The sequence below is a fragment of the Anarrhichthys ocellatus genome, unplaced genomic scaffold (assembly GCF_004355925.1).
Source record: "Anarrhichthys ocellatus isolate YVR2014 unplaced genomic scaffold, GSC_Weel_1.0 scaffold9, whole genome shotgun sequence".
Lineage (NCBI taxonomy): Eukaryota > Metazoa > Chordata > Actinopteri > Perciformes > Anarhichadidae > Anarrhichthys > Anarrhichthys ocellatus.
Window position 1 is genome coordinate 1,265,768 of NW_022280039.1, and position 25,841 is coordinate 1,291,608.

General features: G+C 42.1%; 1 protein-coding gene across 4 annotated transcripts in view; it reads right to left on the reverse strand.

The window, feature by feature from the left end:
* Positions 1-16,500, reverse strand: part of rhobtb4 (Rho related BTB domain containing 4) — a 34,699-nt gene extending 18,199 nt beyond the window's left edge. Inside the window, exons 1-3 of one of the 4 annotated variants that reach the window (XM_031848988.1) lie at positions 16,379-16,500; positions 15,924-16,071; positions 15,561-15,702 (exon numbers count right to left, since the gene is read on the reverse strand). Coding sequence is in view for 1 of the 4 variants with exons in the window: in XM_031848985.1 (XP_031704845.1) it covers positions 320-348 (29 nt within the window). In the remaining 3 variants the exon portion in view is untranslated. Of the gene's footprint in view, positions 1-319; positions 13,495-15,560; positions 15,703-15,772; positions 16,072-16,378 lie in introns of those variants that run through there. The other 3 variants (XM_031848987.1, XM_031848986.1, XM_031848985.1) reach the window with 3 other exon arrangements.
* Positions 16,501-25,841: the final 9,341 nt, after the last annotated feature.

Consider the following 25,841-nt stretch of genomic DNA (forward strand, 5'->3'; position numbering starts at 1 on the left):
ATCTTGCGTAATGTGCCAAACCCATCCGCTGCACTACCACACTGATTCGAAATGCTCTGAAGCACCACGCGTGGGATTATAAAAAAAATAATGTAATACATGTAAAATATAAGAGCCTTTGAGACTATTACAGTGGCATTATAGAGATTAAAAATCCATTAGGTAGTCTCCAATAAGGTCACCACTGATTTAAATACAGCTGATGAATTAATAATCTTTAGAGTAAAGGATATTACAAGCAATGTGTGGATTGCTTAGTGCACAACAAGAAATGCATTGGGAGCATGTGACCCTGTATTGCTGCAGGAGGGGTCCCTACCTTCCGACGGTTCCGGAATTGACCCACATGCCACTCTGCCGGTGGTTCAGCCCGGTCACTCAAACCGGACAAAGACGCGCGGAGAATGAAAAGGTGTTCGCGGTGGTCTCGCTGTTTGTATAAGAGCACATTTGTCTGCAGAGCAGGTGCCCTGTCACATCCTCTCCTCTTACTTCCCCTTAGCTGCCTTCTCAATCCAGCGTCTCACAGTCCTCAATAAGTATCGACTCGCTGTTGCAGACCTGATGCAATGCTGTTGTGATTTTAATTGGACGCTTTTTAGGGTGGAATGTAAACATAGCCGGCCTAAAGATGTTTCTGGTCTGAGCCACCTCCTTTTCTGTTGTTGTTTCCCCCAGCTGATTTCAGTTGAGGCACGCCTCCACGACTGCGCGTCACTACACAATTCAAGCGTCTCATTTTGTGCTGCGTTCAAGTGCTGTCAGAAAAATATTCATTTGGCGTAAATCCACGCCCTTAAGGCACATCCACTGTAATAGGTACCTCAGCTGCACGTCCGTGACATTTAGGGGTGGACTAGAAGACATTAATAGTAAAGACATTTTATATTGTAAAATATTTGGGGTGTGCATTCATTTCAACATTACATTCAACCCCTGGCGTTTACATTTTCTCTTGCATTTTCAATTTGTACTTTGATGTGTGACTCGGGACTAGAGAACAGCCGTCTAATTGCTTTCTTTAACATAAATATCACCCAACAGAAGTGGCTGAACACTACAAACAGCTTGTATTTAAGACCGTATGTGTCAGATGCTGGAGCTGAAGAGCACTTTAAGGTCTCATAAGAGATTAGGATTTAAGAGCCAATCGTATCCTGTAATGATACAGGAATGATACGCCCCGAACGCGTGCTCGTTCCATCCTGTTAACTCAATACATTCCGGAAAGCATGCTGCTTTTTGGTGGTGGAACATTCACGTCCACCACTGTGCTCCTTGGAGACTCTCTTTCCTTATGACTCCCATTATTACTCAAACACGAGGGATAAAGCACTTTTTAAAAAAGCATGGCAAACATTTAACAAAATATGTAAAAATAAATGTGCAAAAGTATAAATATCCATCTTATGTTAGCTTAATTTATCCTTTAATCCTTGCGCATACACATTAGTCATTCCCTATCCAGATGAATGATGCAATAGTTTAGTTGTTACTCATAGGCAATGGAGAGTTTCTCTTCTGTGGTTATTCTGGGTGTTCATAGCAACTAGATACCACATAGCAACACTTATTTATTCCTACAAAAGACAGGAGCCAAGAAAGAAAAGGCAGATCATGGATTGATGTGGAAAACACCCAGCCCTTTGCCCCTCACATTTTTTTCAAGATCTCGATGTCAGGGAATTACCTTCTGGAATGTTAAGCTAAATTATATCAGAGTAGTGAATGTCGCCATGTTGCCAGGAGGTAAAATACCTCACTTTGTAAATGTTATATTATCCAACTCAAGGCTTTGCCCAGGCATGTTTTAAAGACATGAACCTTCCTCTGAGTCCATCTGCCTTTCATTGTGCAATTCCAGATAAGAAAGAGAAAATGCATTTTGTATTAGATTGCATTTTATCTTACAATTCATTTTGGACGTTTTGCAGTGTTTGGCCATGTGGGGACCCGAGGACAGTCTGATCTTACCAACTTCCTTTCGTGACTGTGGAAGACTGAAGACGGACATCTACTGGTAGAATTTGGTACTGACTTCTCTGGAACAAAGACAGTATAAGCTGCCCTCTTTGCTACATAATTAATGTCAGTGTTGACACTCAAGGCCACTGCCCCTAGCCTCGTCTGTGTGACATATCCTTGTGCAGATCAACAGTGGCTGCCACTCTATATGCTTAGAGTCAAAGACCACAAATCTATTACTTGACCATTTTTCTCCTTAGTCTGTCTCCACAAACTCTTGTGTTTTCATGTATGTTCTTGCACACAACATGCAATAACACCAGCAACAACACCACAGTTACGTGAACAAGATTTTAATGTGCAACTAAGTGGAGATGTTTTTTTTGTATATCTATTTGTCCAGTGCTGTCTTGAAGGCCTGAGAAAACTCTGGCCCCTGACCTGGCTGGCATGGCCAGAATGAAACAGCATGAAAGATGGACCGGAATGCTGCTGGAGAAAGCAGGGGTTCAACAGCACTGGCACTGAGCGGGCTCAGAAATGTGGAGAGGTGTACTTGTGAGAGAACTCTCAAGCACCACAGGCTGAGCTTATGTCTGGCCTTTTCAGCTATAGTACAGAGAGGACTGAGTGGCTGTGTTTTTGAGCTTTATCGCTCTTTTATTAACTGTGTGGGAAGTCCACTCCCATTGCTTTTACACTTTGGTGAGATTAAAGTTGGGAGAATGAGCTGAGATCATTCTTTGGCATAACTACCTCAACAAGGATTGTCCTGCTGCTTAGACAAATACTCAGTTTACTCTGCAGTATATTCAACGCCATCCAATGTTCCTCAAGTTTTATTGAAGGATTGGATTTGTTTATTTAGGTAAAAAATATTTTGTTCAAGTTCAGTAAATCCCAATTTGGTATCCTGTGGATATCGTTTTTTACCTTTAACAATACTTTCATCTTACCTCTGTAAATGCCTTCCCCTCAGTCTTCATCAAACATGTAGGTAGGCCTTCATTTTGCAATCAACGATACACCATATTTAAAATGTGACACCTGTTCATACAAAGTATGAATTACAGGTGTTTCAGTGAAATTCTCTACTTTACATTATGGTTACCTTTGGGCTCGAATGGATTGATTTTAGCAGACATCATACATTTATTTAGTATTAAGCAATGAATAGCAGGTATGATGTTATGGTCGTAGAGCACTTTGGAGTGAAATTCTTCCCTTCATCTCATCCCCTCCTGTCCACTCCTCCGCTGGCCCTATTCTCACCCCTACAGCTCACCCAAATATCCAACAGGCCTGCACACCCCCTGCCTCAGCACTGTACTGGAACAATTCTAAAGCTGTCAAAACACCCAGCTTCTCACACTCCCCGAGTCCACAGAGAGTTCAAACACACACTATCCCAAGCACACACATACAACACACACTCAATGGAAAACAGTCTACATGCAGCCCCGTATACACTGACACAAGTAGGTCAGAGCTGCAGTGGGTCTTCCAAACAGTCCTCCAGCACCATGGAGCTGATAACAGTATCAAAGATTAAATTCTACCTTCAGCGCGGACACACACACACACACACACATGAAAAAACACTACATACCACATGTACGTATGTAGATCTACAGTATGAGATCATTCGCTTCTTTCTTGGCAGGATGACGCAATTCTGTTTTGCAGAGCAACACGAAAGAACGCATCAACACAGGAATTTCAATTTTTTTCTCTGGGAAGAAAATTCAGAGGTCAAAGGTGAGGCGTGAGAATGGAATGAATGAAGTAATGAATGAAGTAAAATGAGCCTGTGGAAAACTGGCATTCTCAAATGATCCAAGGTAGAAGAACAGTGCAAATCAGAAACATACATACATCTATGTCAATCTCTGACTTTGAACCGCCTTTTTATCTATCACTCTTAATCTCTCTATCTCTCTGTCTCTGTCTCTCACACACAAACATACACACACACACACACACACACACACACATACTTTGACATGGAGAGGTGGCTGAGATGTGTTGGCTGAGCTGGCACCCTGACATGAAACAGAGTGTTTTGTGACAGCCGGCTTATGTGGCGATGGGTGGTGGGCATGTTAGCACAGTGTGAGTTAAAGTGAAAAACATTCAACGCTAGATAAGGCCTGGGAGAAAGTAGAGGAAGAGACAGACAGACAGAGTGCAAGAGAGATGCTGGTTGTTGTTTACTTACTAAGTTATCAGCAGATTGTCTTATCTACAGTCAACTGGAAAACTCCATGTTTATGACCAGCTGTTGTTGCCTCATTATATCCTAATGAAGACATATCACTCCATTGCTTACAAGAGAAAAAGAAAAAACACTACAATAGAGTAAACGGTTTCAGTGCATTAGTCAGGAGCTAATGAATGTATTCACTCTTCAATGCTATGCCTTGTAAAAACAAATCTATCTTGAAAATCGTTTTATACCATTTTTAATTAGCTCTCGTGTTTTGTTGGTATTGCTTTCATTTCTGCATTCTTTACGAGTACCACAGACACCAAACTACTGTCCAATTTCAAACTCAACCAACTGACCAAATTTGAATTTCAAAATTCACAAATATATATCTATAATTATTTGTATCTAATGACCAAATCAAGCAATTACATTTTCCACAAACTGGGCAGCATTTTATAAAAACGTGTGTTTGAGGTGTGCACCCTGTACAGGGAGAAGTAATACTGAATGACCTGTGCCCTTAAAACCAATCATGGATTCAAAGAAAAAGTCTGTGATAACGATTTATGAGCTATTAAACTGTGCCCAAGAACTCCTGTATCCCAAACAGTGAGATAAAGTTATAACACTTTCTGTTGACACACTTGTCATTAGGTATTTCACCCCGTTTACTGACTATAATACCGATGTACGATCAGGTCAAGTGTGTGCTGGTGATGATGGGCCAGGATAGTGGAATATGTCGGGAATTTAAAGTGGCTTGAGGTCCTGGGGCAAAGGCTGGATAGAGCTGGGAATAGCTAACCAGAAGGAAAGGATGGAGGGCGGGATGAGTGAAGGAGAAAGGCAGCACTGCTGAGAGAGTATGGTGTGGTTGGTGGTGGTGGTGGTGGTTCTGTCTGAGAATAAACAGACCTCTGATTATGATATTAATGCCAACTTAAATTTTTACTGTGAGTGCCTCACTGTCCCTTGCTAACTGCCCTCAGACTCCATTTAGAGTCATGTGGCATCTGGCACACACAACCACCCACAGCACATCTGCCACCATCAATGCATACAATACCCATGCCATGTTAACTCAGCTTTTTTTGTGGCTGTGGTTTCCTTGGCATGGCCTCCAGCACCATGGTTAAAACATCTCTGAGTGCTAATTAGGCAAGACTTGTAAGCCTCTGTGGGCCTTTTGTTTGACAAATTATTTTCTTGTTGGTTTAGAATCCTTGCCTGTAATTTATAGCCTGTTTCATCCTAAACCAGGGCCTAAAACATGAGAGTGCCTGGTGATAAACAAGATGTACAGGGGTTTTTTGAGAGGCTGAAGGGTTGAGTGGATGCTCTAAATTCTTGAGTGGCGTAAATCCTCCATGATAAAGACAAACTTGGCATAGCACAGGCATGATATACTGTCTGCATTCTGACCTGAGGGGATTGAGGTTGTACAGGCATGTCTTGCTTGTTTTTCTATCCCCAAATGGATGTACAGACACACAAAATATTCATGACTTGACTGACTCTTGGTTTTTAACGGTAAATCAAACATGCAGGCATAAACAGGCTCCCCCACTAACAAACACAATTGTTGTAATATAGACACGCTTAAGCAAATACAAATGCACACTCTGTGCTGGATGGAGGCACAGGGGTCAGTCGAGGTGCCTCTTAAACTGTGGCTGTCAAGTGGCAGGGCTAATCTTATTAAGGCTCTCTTCAGCCGCTGGTCCAAACTCTTAAAGTGATAGTTCACTTTGCTGGAAAATTAGCAGATTTGAATCCAAACATGACTTTAAAACCTGAAGTGTTGCCTTTTTGTTTGGGAGAAGTAGTGTCCTGTTTAAGCACAGCTAATGCTGTATCTTGTGTATTAGATGTATGGATTTGACACTAAAATAGGTTCCTCAGAATTGCAAGCAAATGGAGAGTGAAGATTCAAAGATCAATATAATGATGCACAGATTCTGTAACGATCGCAGTGGCGGTTGACATAAAGAGGCACTAAATGGTGTAGCTAAAAGTCCACCAAAGTGAAAGATCACTTTAATTAACTTGGGAAGTGCATGCTGAGCCAGTAGGTTCAGAATCTCCTTGGTGGATTCACTGGCTGCGCAGGACTGAAGGCATGATAGGGATGAAGATCAGCTGTGCTTAGGTCAAGGGTCTGGTTTGGAATGACGTCAAGGTGAGGTATGAGAATCAGGTCGAGGAATGAGGCGGAGACAGATGTGGAAATGGGGATGGAGATCAGGAAGGAGGTGGAAATAGGACACGTGCTAAAGCTAGGAGAGTAGGAAGACTAGGACACAAATTAGGTTAGCAAGGGAACAGACTTCAGCAGGCCATAAAGACATGGACTGCAGGAGAAGACATATAACTACAACTATAGAAAGTCTGATGTGATCTTGTTGGCAGACCAGTGGCCCTGGTCTAAAACTATGAAAAATGTGAGATGCTACCATCAGTATGCAGTTTGGTATAATGTTACCCATGGGGTGCATTTAAATACCAATATTTATAAATTAAATAGCAATACTGACAATGCACCTGTAAACAAATGTAGTACATCCCCTAGTTATCTATTCAGTATCCGTCCACACTTTCCTTAGAGATGTTGGACTACACACCAAATGACAGAAAGACAAAGCACAGCACTAAATTCTGAGAAATAGAGAAGGATTGGTACCTGCTTGTATCTGACTCTCTAAGGTCATAACCATGTCAAACCTCTTTGCTACATCCTGCCTTTAACAAGTGTAATCCTCTGAACATCTTCTCTATGCCACGTCTGATTCGATTTATAACACTTACTCCCCAGACACGACATGGGTTCAATGTCAGTTTTGAAATTGACTTAATCCACCAGATATATTCCCTAGCCATTTTTTAATTTGTCCTTTAGTTAATCCATCAGCAGGGATAAGAGTGGAGCTTATCATGGTCGACCTGCAAAGTGCCTTAAATGGGATATTTCGTTCCTGGAGCTCGTTGATATGGAGATAGCTCGGTAAATGTAATTGGATGAGTTTTTAGAAATACTTTTTAACAAATGTAAAAGATGAAACCCCACATGTAAACCTTAACAAAAAATGATGTATGTGTCGCACTTTTTTGCATTCAACTCTTCTGGTGTTTACTTTAGTATGGCCTATTGTGGCATTTGCCTAAATATATGATTCCTATTCAATATATACAGTATATCTTTTTTCTTTTTCTGAATAACAGTTCAATGCCAGTATGAAATATCCAGAATGAAACCCTGTTCTCTTTTATTGAAGATACTGAAAGTACTGAGACTAAAGCCTGGTGTTTACTGATGACCTGTTAGGCAGCTAAAAAACAACTTACCATTAAACCCCACTGTTAATAGTCGTTGTGTAACAGTCACCACATAACTTTGGCCATGTATTTGCAGGAAATAGGGAATAAGCCAAATACAGGATATATCTCAAATTTCTGATTGTTGTGCTAGTATCTGATAGTGTTAGGGGAAAGTATGACTCAACTGACCCAGCAGGCAACATCTGCCTTCATTCTGTTTCAGATGGGTTACTGTGATGGGTTACATCGTGTTCTAGATACATTTACGAGCATTATTGGCCAGCCCCTTAATGGCAGATCAATGGGTGGTAAACAACCAAGTCCTGTAATTTGTCATGTGCCAGGAGGTTTTTCCAACAATACTTGCAATCTAAGTAAATTTGACACCTTGCTGCTACCTGTGGGGATGTTGGGAATGTTGGTAACCTCTCTGAACCTCAGACAGCTCTGCCGACACTCACACTCTGGTGAGGATGTATCAGAGTAAACTTTGGACTGAGGTTGAGATCAGACAACAAACAGGACAAGAAGCAAATGGAGCTTTCAGTCCTCTGAAGCATAGGGGAGAAAAAGAAAAATCTTCTTTGGTTGTTTAAGTTGCAATCATCTGGTAATGCATTAAAATACATGGGCAGCAAAATTGGTATATTTCTAGTTCTTGAATGTAGTGGAATGAAATTGTGCAAAGTGCTGACCAATGTGACAGTAACCAGGGGGAAGGGCAGGAGCAGAGGAAAAAGGCAAATGTTGTGAGGAAAGAGATGTATTTGACCTCGGCACAGGTCAGTCACTATTCCAGAAACAGCCTGATCAAACACAAACTGAAGCCAAGCCAAATACCTCTGGACTTCAGTCTGGCACATGGAAGCAGAGATTACACTGCACACAGTACATCAACCCAGCACACTCTGCAAAGTACTGTATAGGTTCCCGGCCTTTTTGGCTTGTGACCCGTTAAAATGAAGCAAAGTAACTGAGACCTCTCATCACGTTGCATATGTCCACCAGTGGCAACCAGTTAAACTAAAGATGGATTTATTTTCATAGTTTTATTTGAATAACTTTTAGACTCTTAAGGAGATACAAGTATCCAGTAATCCATAAGAAATAAAGAAGAAATCAGAGAACAGTGGAGAACCACAGCTCTTTAAGCTGTAACAACTACAGCTTGAATACTACATGCTGCTTTCAGCTAATACTGGCTTATCAAAGATACAGTATATCAGTATAGCCGAATACCGTTTGTTGCCAGATATGAAAATTAAATAGTATTGTGTAACTGTTATATCTGTTTGGTGAGTTTATTTAACTGTAAATGATCTAACACAATACATTTCCACATATTAACCAAATGTCAAGGATGAGTGTTAATGTAAAAGTTTGATATCTACCAATATGTTGTCCTTTTTTAACATAACGAATCCTAAATATCTACAGTATATTGGTATCAGGCTAAGAAAAACAGTCTCAGTGTGCCTCTATTTAAAACACACTGTTGCTCACAGATACAGAAATAGAGAGGAGGAAACGGAGGGGAGGCAAAGAACAGGAGTGTAAAAAGCAAAAATCACAGACAGACTGAGTCACAGACAAATAAACCACATTACAGAGAGCTGAGGCATAACAGGAAGGTCCTTTGTTGTGCTTAGTTCAAATACCCTGCATGTTGTTTATCCATTCTGTTAGTTAGAGTTCCTCATATTGTATCGCACTTGCACAAACAAAAACGAACCTGTTGTGTGTTGAACCTTGCATCTCACAGACAGAGCTAAACAGCAACATATTTATCTCAATGGAAATGCAGGTTTGACTTCATCCAACGGCGCTTTGAGAAAGTTTGAGTGGGTTTTGTAACCCTCAGAGGTCAAAGCTTTTTGGCTAAGAAGAGCTATGTAATCCTTCAGCTGGCCACAAAAATCACCAAATATAGAGATATGATTTTCACCTGACAGCAGTGGAATACCCTACACACTGCTTGAATCATAATGGAGTTCAACATGCAACTCCAACTGCGGGAATATCGTTAAACAAGATGGCAGATGCATGCACACAGATGCTGACACACAACTGATACACTATGCACAGTCTGCATCCTAAAATAGCGTGATGGAAAAATCTATACTGGTGTCCGGTTGTTTCCGCACTGCTGCGCTTTGTTGATACAACCGGCATACAATAGTCACCTCGCTCTGCGACCACATGTCATTCATTGCAAAGCTGCAGCACTGCCACATGGGGCTTTAATCATATGAATAAGGGCAAGGGGCATTGGGGTGGAAGCTCTTTGTGCATAACTGTTGATCCCAGCTAATCCAAACCACTTGTGAACAGAGGTACTTCAGACCAGAGAAATGTTCAGATCAGACACACTAGGATGTGCAAAATGTAATTTACTTATCTCAAAATGTCCTAAACAATTATACATGGCTTTTAACCATTTAGTTTAGATAAACAGTATGTCCCTACTGTATTATTGATCATTACGGTGAGGGGAAAAACCATAACAGCTATTATGGAGCAGCATAACAACACTCAGGAAGTCAATAATTATTTATAACAGGACCTCTGTTGCAAAATGCATCGGTATTAAGAAGCACAGGATATAAAATAGGAATGATATTGATGATTTTGATTAAATATTTATGTTGAAATGAGAGTGACGTATTCTTGTGAGAAACAGAGAGAGAAAAACTTTACAAAGTAATAGACTATCTATACAGATCTACAAGCTATAACTCACGATATATATATAATGATTTACATATCATCATGCTTTATACTACTCTCTCATTTATCGAAAAAAAAGCAACAACTTGACTTTTAAGTTTTATGATTTTTTTTCCCTCTCGATTTGTTTTAATTCAGGAAAAGGTTCCTGAAGTATGCGATGATTACAAATAGATCCAAGCTGAAACTGGCTCGCAAAACCACATAAATTATGGCGAGTCGATTTCAGATTTTTATAGAGAGCAAACCACAGAGACGGGAGTCAGACAAACACTGACTAGGATGATGACAGAACATAAGTAAATCTGATTCGTCCATTCTGGTGTGTGTGTGAGAGAGAGAGAGAGAGACAGAGAGACAGAGAGAGAGAGAGAGAGAGAGAGAGAGAGACAGAGAGACAGAGAGAGAGAGAGAGAGAGACAGAGAGTGTCAGTCAGGTTGCATCAGCCTCCTAAACCGCAAAACAAATGGGCAGCCCTCGATCGAATGGCATGCGGTTCATTGTGATTACAATCACAAAGAACAAAAAACATATATAGATTTGAAAGGAAACACCTTTACTCGTGGACAGGTATAATCACACGAACAAGAACACAATTACCGATTAAAATCCTGTGGTTTCATGAGTGCCTTGGCCAACATTGAAACTGGTCTGACCCTGATAAGCAGGAATGGCACCCTTGGGCGTTCCTCGCACCACAGATTAGTTAAAAGCCTTAAGTTCGTAATTACTAGAGACAGGCAGAGAGCATATGCATGTGTCAATGTGTTTATGTCTATTTGTGTTTCCAAATGTGGTCCTGCATGTGAGTCATTGGGTTTTTCGTATTGTGTCTGTGTGTATGAGTCTGGGTGTGTTGGGAGATTTTTGGATGCATGCGATGAAGGCAGAGTAAGGAGCGGTGTAAGAGGAAAATGTACAAAGACTTCTGGGTACAATGAAAGCAATTAGGTGGCAAACCACACCCAAGGTTACAGAAAACTGAACGAGAACACTTAACTATTGTTCTTGATCACATTTACAAGTTTCCCAGTAACACCGGCAAGCAGTGCTAAAATGACATGAGGGCAAACGTCTACGTGGCATTACGCATGCAGTGGCAACTCTCTTTCTCTCCGTCTGACAAACAAGAAAATGGAACTGTTAACAAACTCTCCCGCTCTCACCCGAGCACAGCCAGTCACTGATGTTGCTGAGGGTTTGAATTGGGGTTTGTTAATTCAATTAATGACAGTATAGTGTATGTAATGGGATGTGAGTTATCACTTAAGGCAGGTGGACAGACATTAGAGATGCACTGCGTGTGAACAACACAGAAGCAAGACATATGGGGCTGTTTGATCCCTCACAGACATGGGAAGTGGCCAGTGTGTGGGTCAGCCTCCTTAATCCTGTTGGGGATGGAAGGACAACCGCACCCTTCCAACCCTGCTCGTAGCACTCAATATACATACAACAACTTGTATAAAAACCTCAGACAACTTCCTATGGTGGGAAGTGCAATCTGTGATTTCAACACACACACATTTGAATATTTAGTTGGCATATCCTCAGTCATATGACTTTGGAGCCAACTCACCCAAGGGGATCGGCTTTCCACCACAAACAAGAGAGAAAGAAAGAGACACCCAGGGATCAAATTGCGTTCAGAGATGCAAACATACCAAAATATGTACACTGGACCGCAGATATATTTGTTGCAGCGATACATCACCACCACCATGATACACAGAAGTACACGCACGCATACACACACACACACACACACACAAACATGAACATAAATAGAGAGGCGCTAGAGCCAAGCAACCAAGCTGTGCCTCTTGGTGTCTGTGGCATAACATGCTGTCTCTTTCTGAACACACATGCAGGTGCCCACATGCAAGTACCCACAAACATGAACTCAGTAAGCAACATAGATTTGATGAAACAGACATCAGGACTGAAGACGGAACTATTCACATGTAATTTTCTGTGTGTGGGGGTGAAGGGGTTAGGGTTAGGGAAACAGCAGCAGCAACCTTTATATGCTAATAATGATTAAAAGTGTGTCTGTGCTCTTTGGAAAATTTTGGCCTAAGACCTCCGAGTCCCAATCAATCCACCTGTCGTTTTCGTTAAAGAGCAGCTTCCTCTTCCACTGGAATGCTACCTGACCCTGACCTTGTCCTATCTCAGGCCTGTGGTAATCAGTCATTCTGAAGCTGCACAATGTCGAACATGTGAGCAGGGAGAGTTTTCCTACAGGTGACGGTCCACCGAAAACGACCCAGAACCTGAAGGGAATAAAGTCACAACAAGAAACATCCACTAAAATTGTTTTAATACAACCTGAATGCACTGATCATACAAAAATGAAGCGGTTCTTGCTGCATAAAAACCTTCAGCCCAGAAGTCTTTTCCCATATTCTGTAAAGCCTCCCTGTCAGTGCAGCCATCTTGGATCTCAACACACAACCCCTTGGCCTCGGGCCCAGCCCGGCCACGACCGGATGAAGACACCGTCCCTGAAATGAAGTGGCTCTCTTATCTCCTCTCGCCCTCTTGGTCCGACCCTGCCCTGTCCTGACCTCGCTGGTGACGCGACACCTTCCTATCCGAGTCTCTCACCACACACAAACAGCCCGTTGCCTCACACATGAGCTGTCTGGCCTTGTAAAGATGTGCTTTACTTCCTGCCTACATGAAATCAGGAGTATATGTACAAAACACTGTGGCAGGCACATGGTGTTTGATTTTGTATTAATATTGTTTTCAGTGTTTAGTGGAGCAAACTATTGATGACATTTGTTTACTCGCTGTAACTCAGACCAGCCGCAGAGGCCGATAAGCTATTCACACACACACACAGTAGAAACAGAGAGAGTGCTTGTGACTTGATTACCACATTACAGGAAGTTAAGACAGATGTTCAAAGGAGTTTTACATGTGAAACAGTTGAGTTTTTTATTTGCCCTGAGAAGCTAACAGAGCTTTTTTCTTTAAGATGTTTATTTTTTTATTTTAAAACTTAGGAGAGGAAGTGGGTAAAGACGCAGGGTTTTGCCCTCAGATTTAACATGTTTATACGCAGTCTAGCGCCTGACATACTCTCTCTCACTTGATCTCTTTCTCAGTCTCTCTCTCTCTCTTTGTCACTCCCTCAGCATGCTCTGCTCTAGTTTCCCCTCAGCCAAACCCCCTTCGTGTCCCTCTTCCTCAGGATCTGCACTTCTTGTCCTCCATTCTTTCTCCTCTCTGCAGCTCAATTTTTCTCTTGTTCATTTTCAAACTAGCTATTCTCTCTTCTCTCCTCTCCTCTCCTCTCATCTCCTCTCCTCTCCTCTCATCTCATCTCCTCTCCTCTCCTCTCATCTCATCTCCTCGCCTCTCCTCTCTTCTCCCAGCACACAAGGCCTATGCTCCTTAACTTTCCCCTCCTCTTGCATACACATTCTTTGCTCACTGACACCCTGTTTAAAAAACAACCAAAGAGGCAGCCAATAAGAGAGAAACAAACTGTACAGTTGCCATCACCAGCACAATCACTTACTTCTCTCTTTGTCTTTCTCCCACTCCCTCTCTCTCTCTATCTCTCTCTCTCTCTCCCTCCAACCACCCCCACCACCATCTTTTCACTCTCTCCAAAACTTACTCAAGAGGACAAACATCATGTGGCGCTGGTAAGAGAAGAAGACATTGTTGTACAGTGACTGTGAGTCTCTGTTTTAAGTTTTTTTTCTTTTTGATGTGTGAATGCCTGTGTTAGCGTGCAAGGGTGTGCATTTGAGTGTCTTCCAATTGGGATTGCTTTAGCGTTTTAATAATTGCAACTCTAAATCCTTGCATACATACATGTATGCACATACAAACAATGCAAACTAGCCTTCCCATGCTCACATCTCACATCCCCAAGTCATTCTGGATCCTGTTGAGGGGAGGTGTGTGCTCGAACCAGACTCTGTGTATTTCTGTGTGTCAGCATGTTTGTGCGTGTGATACTGCTCAACTCACACAAAGGCTTCTTATACGACTCCCAGCTGTGTGGATTTGGCCCTCTAGACGGCCATCCGGCAACCAGGAATGTTTAGTGTGCAACTCTACTGGAAAGCCCCAGTTACCCATACACACACTCACAGCCACCTCTGGAGACAACCCACTCCTCTGAACAGGGGCAGACACGAGGGATGGGCCTCAACCCAAAGGAAGAATGGTTCAAATTCCACAGCTGATAGAAAAACATCGAGGAGTGGGACAGAGCGGAGGAACTGATGTCAACTCTGAGACCATCCCCCCACACCCACCATCTGTTCTGTGCACACAGTGTTGGAAAAAGGAAGAGGAAAGAATAATAGGAAATAGGAAATATTCGACTCTTGTGGGCATTGCTGGAGTAGCTGTAACTGGATGCTGTTTGGGTTGTTGACAGGGATACCAATTTTTCTTCCATGCTCTGGCCTTTGTGTGCTTTAGCATATACAATAACTACAGCAGCCACTGTTTGGCTCTGTAGACACCGAGTGACTCCACACCTCAGCTATGCCTTCAAGCTGGACTCACTCATCCAGGCTGCAGGTGGTGGATATGTCTGATTCTGTATTTAACCAAGTTAAGCAACCTCGACTTTTCAAAGACTGCCTCTGATATTTCGATTGTGGCACTTGAAGTATTTTGGCAGCATTGAACTATAATATTGACTGCATGGAATTATAATTTCCCTTTTCATAAAAAGTAATCTGTGTTGCTTTTTACTAAAATGTTATTGCTATCATTCCTCATTGTAACATTGCATGATATATGTTATGATCTCTTTGTGAGTATGCAGTTTTTATCTCAATATATTTACACTCTAAAAAATAGTTGACTCGGCACAAAATAAAACTGACCCTTTACGGCAGAAGCCCCATGGCTTTTATAAATGTAGTTTTTTGGGGGGGGGTTGACTTTAGGTGTCACACCCAAATTGATTTAATAAACTTAAGTTTTTAGCTTAAACATAAAATATACGAGAGCTGTGTTTTATAACGGTTTTGCAAATTTAGACGTCAGACAAATGACCAAATATGGATGCCTTGCAGTGTCTTTTTTCGGGTCTCATCTCCCAAACAGCTTAACAAATATTGTCCGGAGCAGAAGTTAAATGTCAGGCAAGTTCAACCTGAGGTCTGTCCATAAGCGCAAAACTGAGCAACCCAAACTAACTCAACCGTTATACAACCTTGTATCTATCCACATGTGGTCTGCGCTGTAGACCGTTTAGTTGCGAGCATACACAGTTGACAAGTTAAGACACAGAGCGGGCTGTGTGTGTGTGTGTGTGTGTGTGTGTGTGTGTGTGTGTGTCACAGTCCACGTAGCTCCTACCTTTAAGAGACATTCACTTCTGGAATCGCTGCAGGTCTTTCTCCCCCTTCGCCGTCCGCTCTCAGCTCACAGCGCTCCGCTGCTCCTGCTCCCTTTCACTTAAATTCTGGGCAGCGCTCGTCTCTTGCCTCTCCTCATTCAACTGCAAGGCACAAACACATGCAATCACTTCAGAGCATTCCTGTGGATGACAACACCGAATCACAACTCACACGTTTTAACACTTTGCTCCGTCTCAGTCTGGACTTGAACGTTCTCAAATTATCGGCTTCGTTTCTAAACGCTCGTGTTTAGTGAAGCCCTGCCAGAGGAAAAGCACTCCCGGCCGTTGCAGCCGAGAGACGCCAAGAGGAATGTAATTACATGAAGACTGCTGCATATTGCAAAAAGCAGCAGACATCCTCTTGCTTGCAGCCCCCCCCCTATTGTGCTCAACGATCTGTCTGGGCTGCTGTCCGCCTGTGGTCCTGATGCGAGTTTGTTCCACGTCCCTTTGTTGTTTCTGTCACACCTACAAGGAGGGGAGCACATTGAGGACGAAGCCCTTTTCGACTTTCTTTTGTCTGTCTTTTTTTTTCTAAAGTAATAATTCCACTCTGACTTTACATCACAAATGCACGAGGGATTTATCCGCGATTTTTTTGAAACAGCTCGCATGCATTTCATCATCATCGCATCTGTCTAATCCCCCTAATGATTTCTGCTGATTTGATTTGTTCACTTCCCATGTATACAAATAAAATATCCTATAATAAAAGTCCGCTTGCCTTTTCCTCTACGGCACCCATATTTTTGTTTGTCCTAGACCCCTACCTCACCTAATTTCTCGCCAGAAGTTTAGTCCTCGCTGGGTAGTGGGGTGACGCTGCTGTCTCTGTCTCTCTCACTCTCCTCTCTTCCCCTTTCCTTCTCCCGTTGTCTCTCCAAAGCCGCGGCAGAGCAGTTATGTTTCTCTCTGGACCAGCCTTCACCACTACAGCACGCCAGCGCCTATCAGCGCAGTGACGACAGCCTCATTGCTTGTCACCATGTGCCACACCCATCCATTCATGAAGTAGAGAGCGTGCCAGCCTCCAGACCGGACAGTGCGCCCGGTGAGGTAAAAGATGCATCATGTAATAGGGACATATGAAATGGCTATGGCTGCATGCCTCGAATTTGTGCGTCTCATACTTTAAAACATATAGTGATGAGCATTTAATGACTTTTACCATCTTAAAAAATTCAACAGTTATTTTTCACAAAGATGAAATTCCCTATTCTGGTGCAGGTATGTGTAATTGGTGAGAAACGTGGCAGCTGTCCCTATAGGCTCTCTACGTACAGTATAGTCTATAAAGCTATATGCAGTAATGTAACAATTAGTAAATTGCAATCTATTTGGAAACCTGTGAACAGATGTCACAGATGACAATTGAAGCTGAAACAATACATTGAGTAGTGATGGAACATTTGATAATCATGTTTTTTCAAGCAAAAATACCCCCCCCCAAAGAAATATTGTTAATCATTTTCTCAAATATGAATATTTTCTTAATATATCATGATGGTTAACAAAACATTTTGGACTGTCGGGTGGAGAAAAGAAGACAAAAACAATGTAGTTGTTGCTTTAGCCACAATAGTGTGTACCACTTCATACACTTTGATATCAATACAAATATGAACATGGCTAATATAATGTAAAAAATTCACTGGAAGAAGTATGGGATCTTGCTCAAGAGCACTTCAGAAGGGCTGGTGCTCACCGCCTCCAGCTTAAAGCGGGTCCACCCTGCTTAGTCGGTCACACTGCTGACATTATGTCCACCTGCAGAACCTGTCTGTTTGTGAAAGGTTGCTGAACAACATTTCAACACCTTTGTTTTTATCCTTACCCACCCAATTCATTTTGAAACCATTTGGGTGGATGTTCAAGACTAGTTAGATGCTATTGTGTTGTACAGACACTTCAAGGAGGATGCTGCCCACATTGTTCAGTACAGACACTGAAGTGTACAGTTGAAACTATTAATCACTCGTCAAACATCTGCCATGTGTGTGTGTGTGCTATCAAACGTTTTTGTGGCCAAACTCCTCTGACAACGATAGGAGATGCCCATTAACCAGAGCTGTACTTCTTCAGTTGTCACGTACTGACAATAGCCAGACAGCTGGTGTCAAGCTGAGAGACTCTTGGTGTGATCAAGGATCAAGGTATTGCTGAACTACGTTATGGAGATATAATCAAATTACAAAGTATTAAACTTCCACTATAGAAACAAGCAGGGACAGCAGGGAAATGACACAATAAGAAAAAAACAAGATTCAGTCCTCAGTGTCGACTTGTTTATTTGAGCTATCAGAAAAGCATTTTAGGATACTTTATCAGCAAAAAAAACAAACAATGCTGCTCTCTGTGTATGCAAGTCTGTCTGGAACTTGGCAAAAGCATACATGTCAGGCTGGGGCTGTGAGAGGCCCCCCAGTCTCTCACAGATTCTCCACGACTCCTGCTCATCAGGCATCTGAAACAACCATTGTCCTGCGAAGGGAACGAAGCGACCTGCCCAGGCTTGTTCCTATCTCAGCTTGCATGCAAGTCCTAGGCAACCATCCTCAGGCTGTGGCCAGCAAGCACGGAAGCCATCACACAAACACACAGAGGCACACACAAACCAGTATAGATGGGTGGTGGAACATCATGCTGTGGCCATGACATATACCTTTTTGGGATGAACTACTGTGTGTGTGTTTTCAGTCTGTTCACTGCTCTCATTAGGCTTTGTCCCCTCTCTTCTTCATGTGACACAGAGGTGTACTAAACCTTTATCCCAAAGTGTCTTGTACAGCACTTTTCTGCTGCCAGTGGCCCCTGCAATAGCGCTATCGATGCAGCCGCATGGGCACAATAGGGGCATAATGGGGGCGTCCACACATGGTTCACCCCTCTCTCAGTCTCTCTTCTGATGTGGCAAACCGCTGATCCCAGGGGTGTGAAAGGCCTGCGTCGGCTGAATTTCCACAAACAAACACAGCACACAGCACTCAACACAGACTCATACAAATACATATACGTAGCACGTAAACAAACAATGCAAAACTCAAACACACACAAAATGGTGATCTTTGTCCCCGCTCAGATCGATTTCACTCAGCAACTCTGTACCTCCACTGTGACACTGTGTCACGTTAGGAGACACAATGGCCTTTGGCAAAATCCATCGAATGACCACAATGACATCTAACTTTGGCCGCTGACTGACCACAATAGGCCTCTCTTTGCCTCAAAGCCTCTGCTATTCTTCTGCCTGATCTCACAGACAAAGCAGTGTTGCAGAAGTGCCAATTGAGCTTGAACAATCGCTCACAAAGGAGGCACTGACTTGGTGTTTCCAGCCATCTTGCCAAGTGTACCACATTCGGAGCAGTGTGGTGTGAAGATAAATTAGCATCATATGCAGGCATGCTCAGAAGCACAACTTGGCTTTGTGGCAGTTAATGATTTGCAAACAATAATTCTATGACATTTTCCAATTGGTATGAGCCACACTCAGGTTTAGTTACTTGATTATATTTATACAATTAAATACAACATATTATCTGTTTCATTATCTTATTCATTTAAAATAAATAAAATCTTATTTAGAATACTTGTGACTCTTGCTGATATAGCATAATTTTTTTTTTTACCATCTTGTCAGTAGAACAGTTCTTTGAGGTTTTATTTGCACTTTGACAATTTTGTTTTGATATGAAGCGGGAACTCCATATTTGCAATATATATATCCATACAAAATCAAATTTTGTTTGATAAAAAATCGGATTATTTCTGACAAAACGCTGAATTGTTTGTTAATCTTTTTCAATTACGCGTCCCAAAGCAAAACAGGATAGATGACAAAAATGAAATAGTAATGAACCTGAGTCAGAGACAGAGACACACAACCATCTCTCACCCGATGTTTCTGCTGAGCCAGGAAGTGGTAGTCCACTAGAGTTGAGAATATCATTTAAATACAGGTCCCCAATCTGATCTTCCAGGGACTGGCAGTTTGAAAAGAAAATCCTATCCCAAGACTCTACAACACCCTCCTTACCTGCCCTAGTCACTCCTAGATTAGTGATATGCATTTTAGGGTTGTTTTCTGAAGTGCTGTTTGACCCATCATGACCCCACCATATATGTGCATATGTTTAGAGACCTCAAAAAAGCAGGGATTTGTGTAACTCGTTGTGTTGACTGATGGCCCAAATGTTACTTTGTCAGTGTGGACAGAGATCAGATAAAAGCATAACCCCAACCATGGGTTCATCCCTTAATCTGCCCATGCATCCATCCAACTCCATCAAGGGGTCCAGTCCTATGCCAGATCCCACACAGTTTTGGGCACCTGGCCTCCTTGGCCCACACCGCCGGCTGTCTGTGTCTCTCCTGGGTGTCACTTAGGTGCTATGAATAGACGGTGGCGTATGCTCAGTGCTGTCAGCTGGGCACTTGCACGTGTGGCTCATGTCAGCACGGCCACGACGCAATACTCCCAATTGGCGTCATTGCACCGACAGCACATTCGGGTCGCCATGGAAACAGGGACGAGCACAACTACCTCTGCCCTGACATCCATTGGTTGTGTTTTCCAGACTAACTCTGATCTCTTTCTCCCTCTCTCTCTCTCTATTTATCCCTGTCTTTCTTTCCCAATCTTCATCCTGCTCCTTTTTTTCCCTCTATACCTTTCTTATTTATTTGTGTCTTTTTTCTCTATCTCTTTCTTTCTCTCTTTTTTTCTTTTTGTTTTTGGTCTCCTGTTTACGTGCCTTATGACGCTCAGCAGGGAACGAGAGGTTCGAGATTCTATCCAGAGGGCTTTATATTCATGAGCTGTTAAAGTCTTGTAATTGTCGTTCTCATTACTCTAATGAAAAATACAGGAACATACCCCCTGATCATATTGCATTTATGTAAGGTCTGGGGCTTCCAGTCTCCTTTGGATACTGTGTAAAGTGCGTTTTTTGAGTGTGTGTCTTCTTCACTAGTGCGTCAATGGCCAAAACAGGAGCTTCTTAAGGTCTTCCAAGTACATGAGGTCTGTCACGTCTCACTTCTCCTCTGACCTTCTCTCATAGCCAAACTTCTCTCTCTCTTCCTCTCCTTCCATCCACAGAGGCATGCAGTGTCGGAGCAACTGGCCTTAATGGAAGCGTGTGTGGGTCACTGCGTTTGTCAGGGAGGTCCGACAGCTTTCTCAGGACAAGTGAGCAGATTGCAGTGTTTGTACTTCTGCTCCATTTACCTCACTGTGTCCTGGCCGGCAGGCAGGAGGCCAGATGGGTGGAGGGGGCAGGTAGGCCATTCAATGAAACAAAAACAAAAAGACAGTAGTTACTCAGCAGCTGCATCTTCGGCCCAGTATTGTGGTTTTGAAGTTTTAATTCTCCTGACAGTGTGTGTGACACAGAACCCTGCTTTCAAAGTTTCACTGGTCCATATCAAAACAATGATAATCTTCATTATATCCCTCCAGCTTTTCATGTTCTTTTTAAGCATCATGATTAAACATTTGACAATTTCAGCAAAAATCGTGTAACATCATACAGTCACCTCTCTGAATGATTTGGCATTATAAATAATCTTCTGATCGGCGTTATTTTATTTTATTTATTTAAAAGGGACCATGTACAGTTTAAACATAAATGTCTCCATTCGATGCACTGTACCAGATTGTAGCTTAAGCTAATTTGCATCTGCAGTCCCTTGGCAGGTCAAACAAGGACAAGACAACACAGTAAAAAGAAAAGACATAATACAGAGATATACCATAAAAACATACAAGACACCCAATACAACGCTACACACAAATAGCACATCAAAAATGAATGTGTGTCAATAAAATCAAGTCAGAAAAGACCACAAGAATTGAGGTCAGTGTGTGCAGTGTTGTGCGGTTTTTAAAAGACTTTTTAAGTTGGCTTTAAAAGTGCTAATAGTGCTGCAGCTCCTCACAACTTCAGGCAGGGTGTTCCACTGGTGTGTTGCTTTATCATAAAAGTTCATATTCATCTATTGAACTGTTATCTATAATAGGCAGATGAAGCAAAGCACAAAAGTTCAATACAACAGTCAGAGCCAGAGGCAGCCTCGCTCTCTCATACACCATGTGAGAGCACAGTTACATGATACTATGCACACTTTTCAAAGGAGTCCTGTATATCTCAGTCATGTGAGGCTTAAGTCCATGTCCAGTGAGTTCAGAAAGTAACTAGCAATAATAAGTTTAAACCACTCTGACTACCTCTATGTGTCATAAGGTTGTGAGTATGAGGGTGTGGACACACATTTAATGTTGGTGTGTTGGTAGTGCATGCGCCCCTCATGGTGAGTGACAGAGCAGCTGGGGAATGATGTGTTGGGTAGAGGGTGTCAGTAGGGCACTCTTCCGAGCCTTTAATAACTAAATGCATTATAATCATATTACCTAATGTATGCTCTCTTTATTGTTGGATTCAATAGAAAACATAGAATTCTAATAAAAAGCTGAACAAATACTTTGTAACCAAGAAGGTGATGATAATAATCATAATAATGATAACAATGCGAAATACAAGCAGTTTATAGTTCCAAATTCTTAATATTAAAATAATATTATTGTGTAAGTAGAGACTTATGGGGAAATAACGTGTGACGAGCCAGGGAACCACGGTGTCCAACAGTAAAAGGTCCCATCATGCATAGGGGTGGGAATGTATGGCATTGCCAGAAATGAGCTGCTGAGTTAACATACCTCTGGCACGGAAAAGGTTACCCAAACAACAATGAATGAAAAGCATGCAGTTGAACTAGAGCTTCCCTGACCATGATGACACAAGTCCCACCGTCTTTAAAGAAAGAATTTGACATTTTAAGTAGATCCATTTTTGTTTCTGCCTTGGACTGATGGAGCTTTGCTTGACTTGCAAGAACAAATGTTGCTTTGATTAATGAACTCCAATCCAACCACTAACACACATATGCACACACACGCACACACACACGTGGCACACACACACACCAGAGCTGAACTGAAGACCCTCTGTTGAAGCACAGCAGGTGCTTCATAAAGCTGCCCTCTCTGTGGTGGTACTGTTAGGGTTTCTCAACCTTGACACTGAGATGATTAAAATGACTATTGGTTCCATATCTGTTTTTACATTGGTGCACCAGTTAACTCTGTATGACGTTTCTGCAGTGTTAGTTTGCCTGGGCTTTCTCCATGGCTGCCAATTACCAATGTTGTGTGCGCACTGAGGTGAATGCCAAGTTGGTCCACTCATAAAGCCTTTATTTCTCTTTCTCTCTTTTTCTTACTGACACACACACACGCACACACACACACACACACACACACACACACTCCTATGTGCCCGTGTAGAGAAGCATAGAACACATATAACCCAATGCCTGATGGAAATGTTTATGCATTTCAAATTCAGGTTGCGCCCCGAAGACACCCATTCATCTCTTTCATATTAACCCTATTAGCAGTCTCACTGACAGAGCACAATGATATGGGTTGCCAGGATGTTGCTGTTATTATTGCTGCAGCTCTATTTTGAGACTCAATAACTCTCACCCACACACTAGAGGTAATGGGAGGGGTGTTTATTTGCGAGAAATAGAGTGATGAGAATTAAAACCACATTCTTATCAGTTTCATGAAGCAAAACAAATCAAAAAATTGACCATGCTGTTGTCTTGTATTATATTTTTTCTAAGTGGAAAAAAACCACAAAGCATGCCGGTCTAGTTTTGTCCTACAATTAGATATAATATTTTGATGAGAAACTCTCCTTTATTGAAAAGGAGAGTTTGAAAACAAGTTATCCCAGATCTCTTTACAGTGTTATTACTAATCATATTATTACAATACTCAATATTTGGCAAAACTAAACACATACGTATGCACAAACATAAACACGCAATCATACACAGACACACTGATTCAAGTCTGAGAGCAGACTGACTTTATTTGGAAGACTGTCTCGAAAATGAGTCCATCATCATTTGAATGATGCCATCAGCACATTTGGCCACATACACACATAGGCATAAACACACGCACCATAACACACACTCCAACGTCAGCACATCGACGTCGTTAGACAATCCAAACAGTGCCTAGTGCTAGGCAACCATGCCATCCCAGTGCAGATGGCAGGGTATGATCATGTTTATTTTATTCTAATCTGATGCACTTAAGTCCCATTGCCTACCCATGCCGTCGAAATGACGTTACTGGGGATATAGTCGGGTTTGTGTGTGTGTGTGTGTGTGTGTGTGTGTGTGTGTGTGTGTGTGTGTGTGTGTGTGTGTCTGTCTGTCAGGATGGACCAACTATTCGCTTCTGTAAAATGGTCTAGAACTAAATGGTCAGTGTGCACTTAACCCTGTATTTACTTCCCATTTTTTAACAACTTAAATGACATAATAATACCAATCAGTCCTGGAGTCAAGGATGGCCTCATGTCCTCGATGTTGATTCTAAGCAATTCTGATGCAACAGTGTTATACTTCCACATCATTCCACATGGTTCATCAGAAGCCTCGTCTTGTCTGAACATGTTCGAACCCTAAAAATAAAAAATTAGTTAAATGGCAAAACTTTTAATTAATTTCAGATTAGTTTTAAGCCTCGACTTGTTTTCTCTTGAGCCGTGATTTTCAGAGAAGATTTGGGATATGTGAGTCAGCACTGTATGTTAAGATATTCCCCCAAATCAGAAGCCCACATAAACAGGAAGGGTGGATTGTCCTGCCACGACATGTGTGGGTTTTCCATGGTACAGCCGGATGATGCACTGAAGCTGTGGCTTCGGCGGTGGGTGGGTTGGCATGGCCTAACTATAATATAGCAATAAAACAGAGCTAAACCAGTGCACTGCTATCAACCCATTTCTGTCATCGGTGCACGTTTGCACACTGGATGAGCTATCCAAGTCATCAGGCCACTTCAGTCACATTCTAATTATCATAATCACCATGATGTAATCACAAATATGTACACACCCTTCACTTGATCTTTTTAACCTGCTCCACCTGATATATTGCGCTGCATACCATTGGACTATGTCACTTGCATAGAATTCTTACAGTAGCTACATATGAAAAAGATTATTGATTGTAACTATCGTTGACTTCAAATATGACAATATAGCCCCAATTAAAAACGAAATAAACAAAACTATGATTTTAACTTTTTATGTCAGCAAAATCAAATGACAGCGTGAAAACAATATGTGAAAGCGGTTGCTTGAATCTGCGGCTCCCTTTGGCTTAAGTTTCAGCTCATGTTTTTTTGTTTCTCTGCCTGCAACTTTAATGATTTAAATCACTAGTCTCATTGCTCCTGGTGTCGTTTTCTGCTGCAGCTGGCAGCTGTTTTCAGCAAAAAAGCTCTAAAAGTTCCCCCTATGCTACTTGCTCATGAAACATGGTGGAGAATTTAGCAGCTAAAGAGACAGATATTTCCCTCAGGAGTTGGTAGAGACCAAAAACAGAGCTGAGAATGAAAATTGGACTTGCATTTACCAGGTGGCCAGAAAAAACGAATGATCACTTGCAAATGTTATTTGACTGGTTTTGCACCTGTATGTCTGTAGGTCTGTCAGTCAGCAATGACAGTTTTTCAGATCTGTCAGTGTGTGGTACCCCCCTTGCTTCCCATTTCAGTGTGTTTAATATGGAAGATCTATTTATACAGCATGTCTATAGGAGCTAGTTTCCTGGTTGTCTCGTCAGAGAGCTGGTCTGTCTGTAGCAGCAGGCTGGAGAGGCTTTAGGCTCTTCATCCCCTGTGGTGAGGCTCCATCCCAGTAGGCTTAGCAACACAGGCCTATAGGCAGCTGCCACAAAGCTGGATGGGCATGGGATAAATTGCTCTTCCTCCACCAGAATAATGAATAAACATTTAAACAAGCAGCCTGAAAGATATTCATGTTGTGGTGTTCACAAACACACCTACAGATACCTGCCACACCCACCAACACATATGGACGAAACTGGTCCTGATGGATGAACTTGTATTGTGGCATGGTGTTTGACGATCCAGGCTTCGTCGATACCCATGTACAATTGTCCACTGAACAAACTTTCCTTGTTGGTTAATCAGCTTTAATAAAAATAGAATGTGAAACTTCGAAACAATGTCTTGGCACCACTGGGGGCCTTTCATTGAAGGTCTCACTCACTCCCATTAGTAAAAGATTTCTACTGGGGGAATAGGATAGTGAATGTTGCTCGACTACCATTATTACTAGACACACATG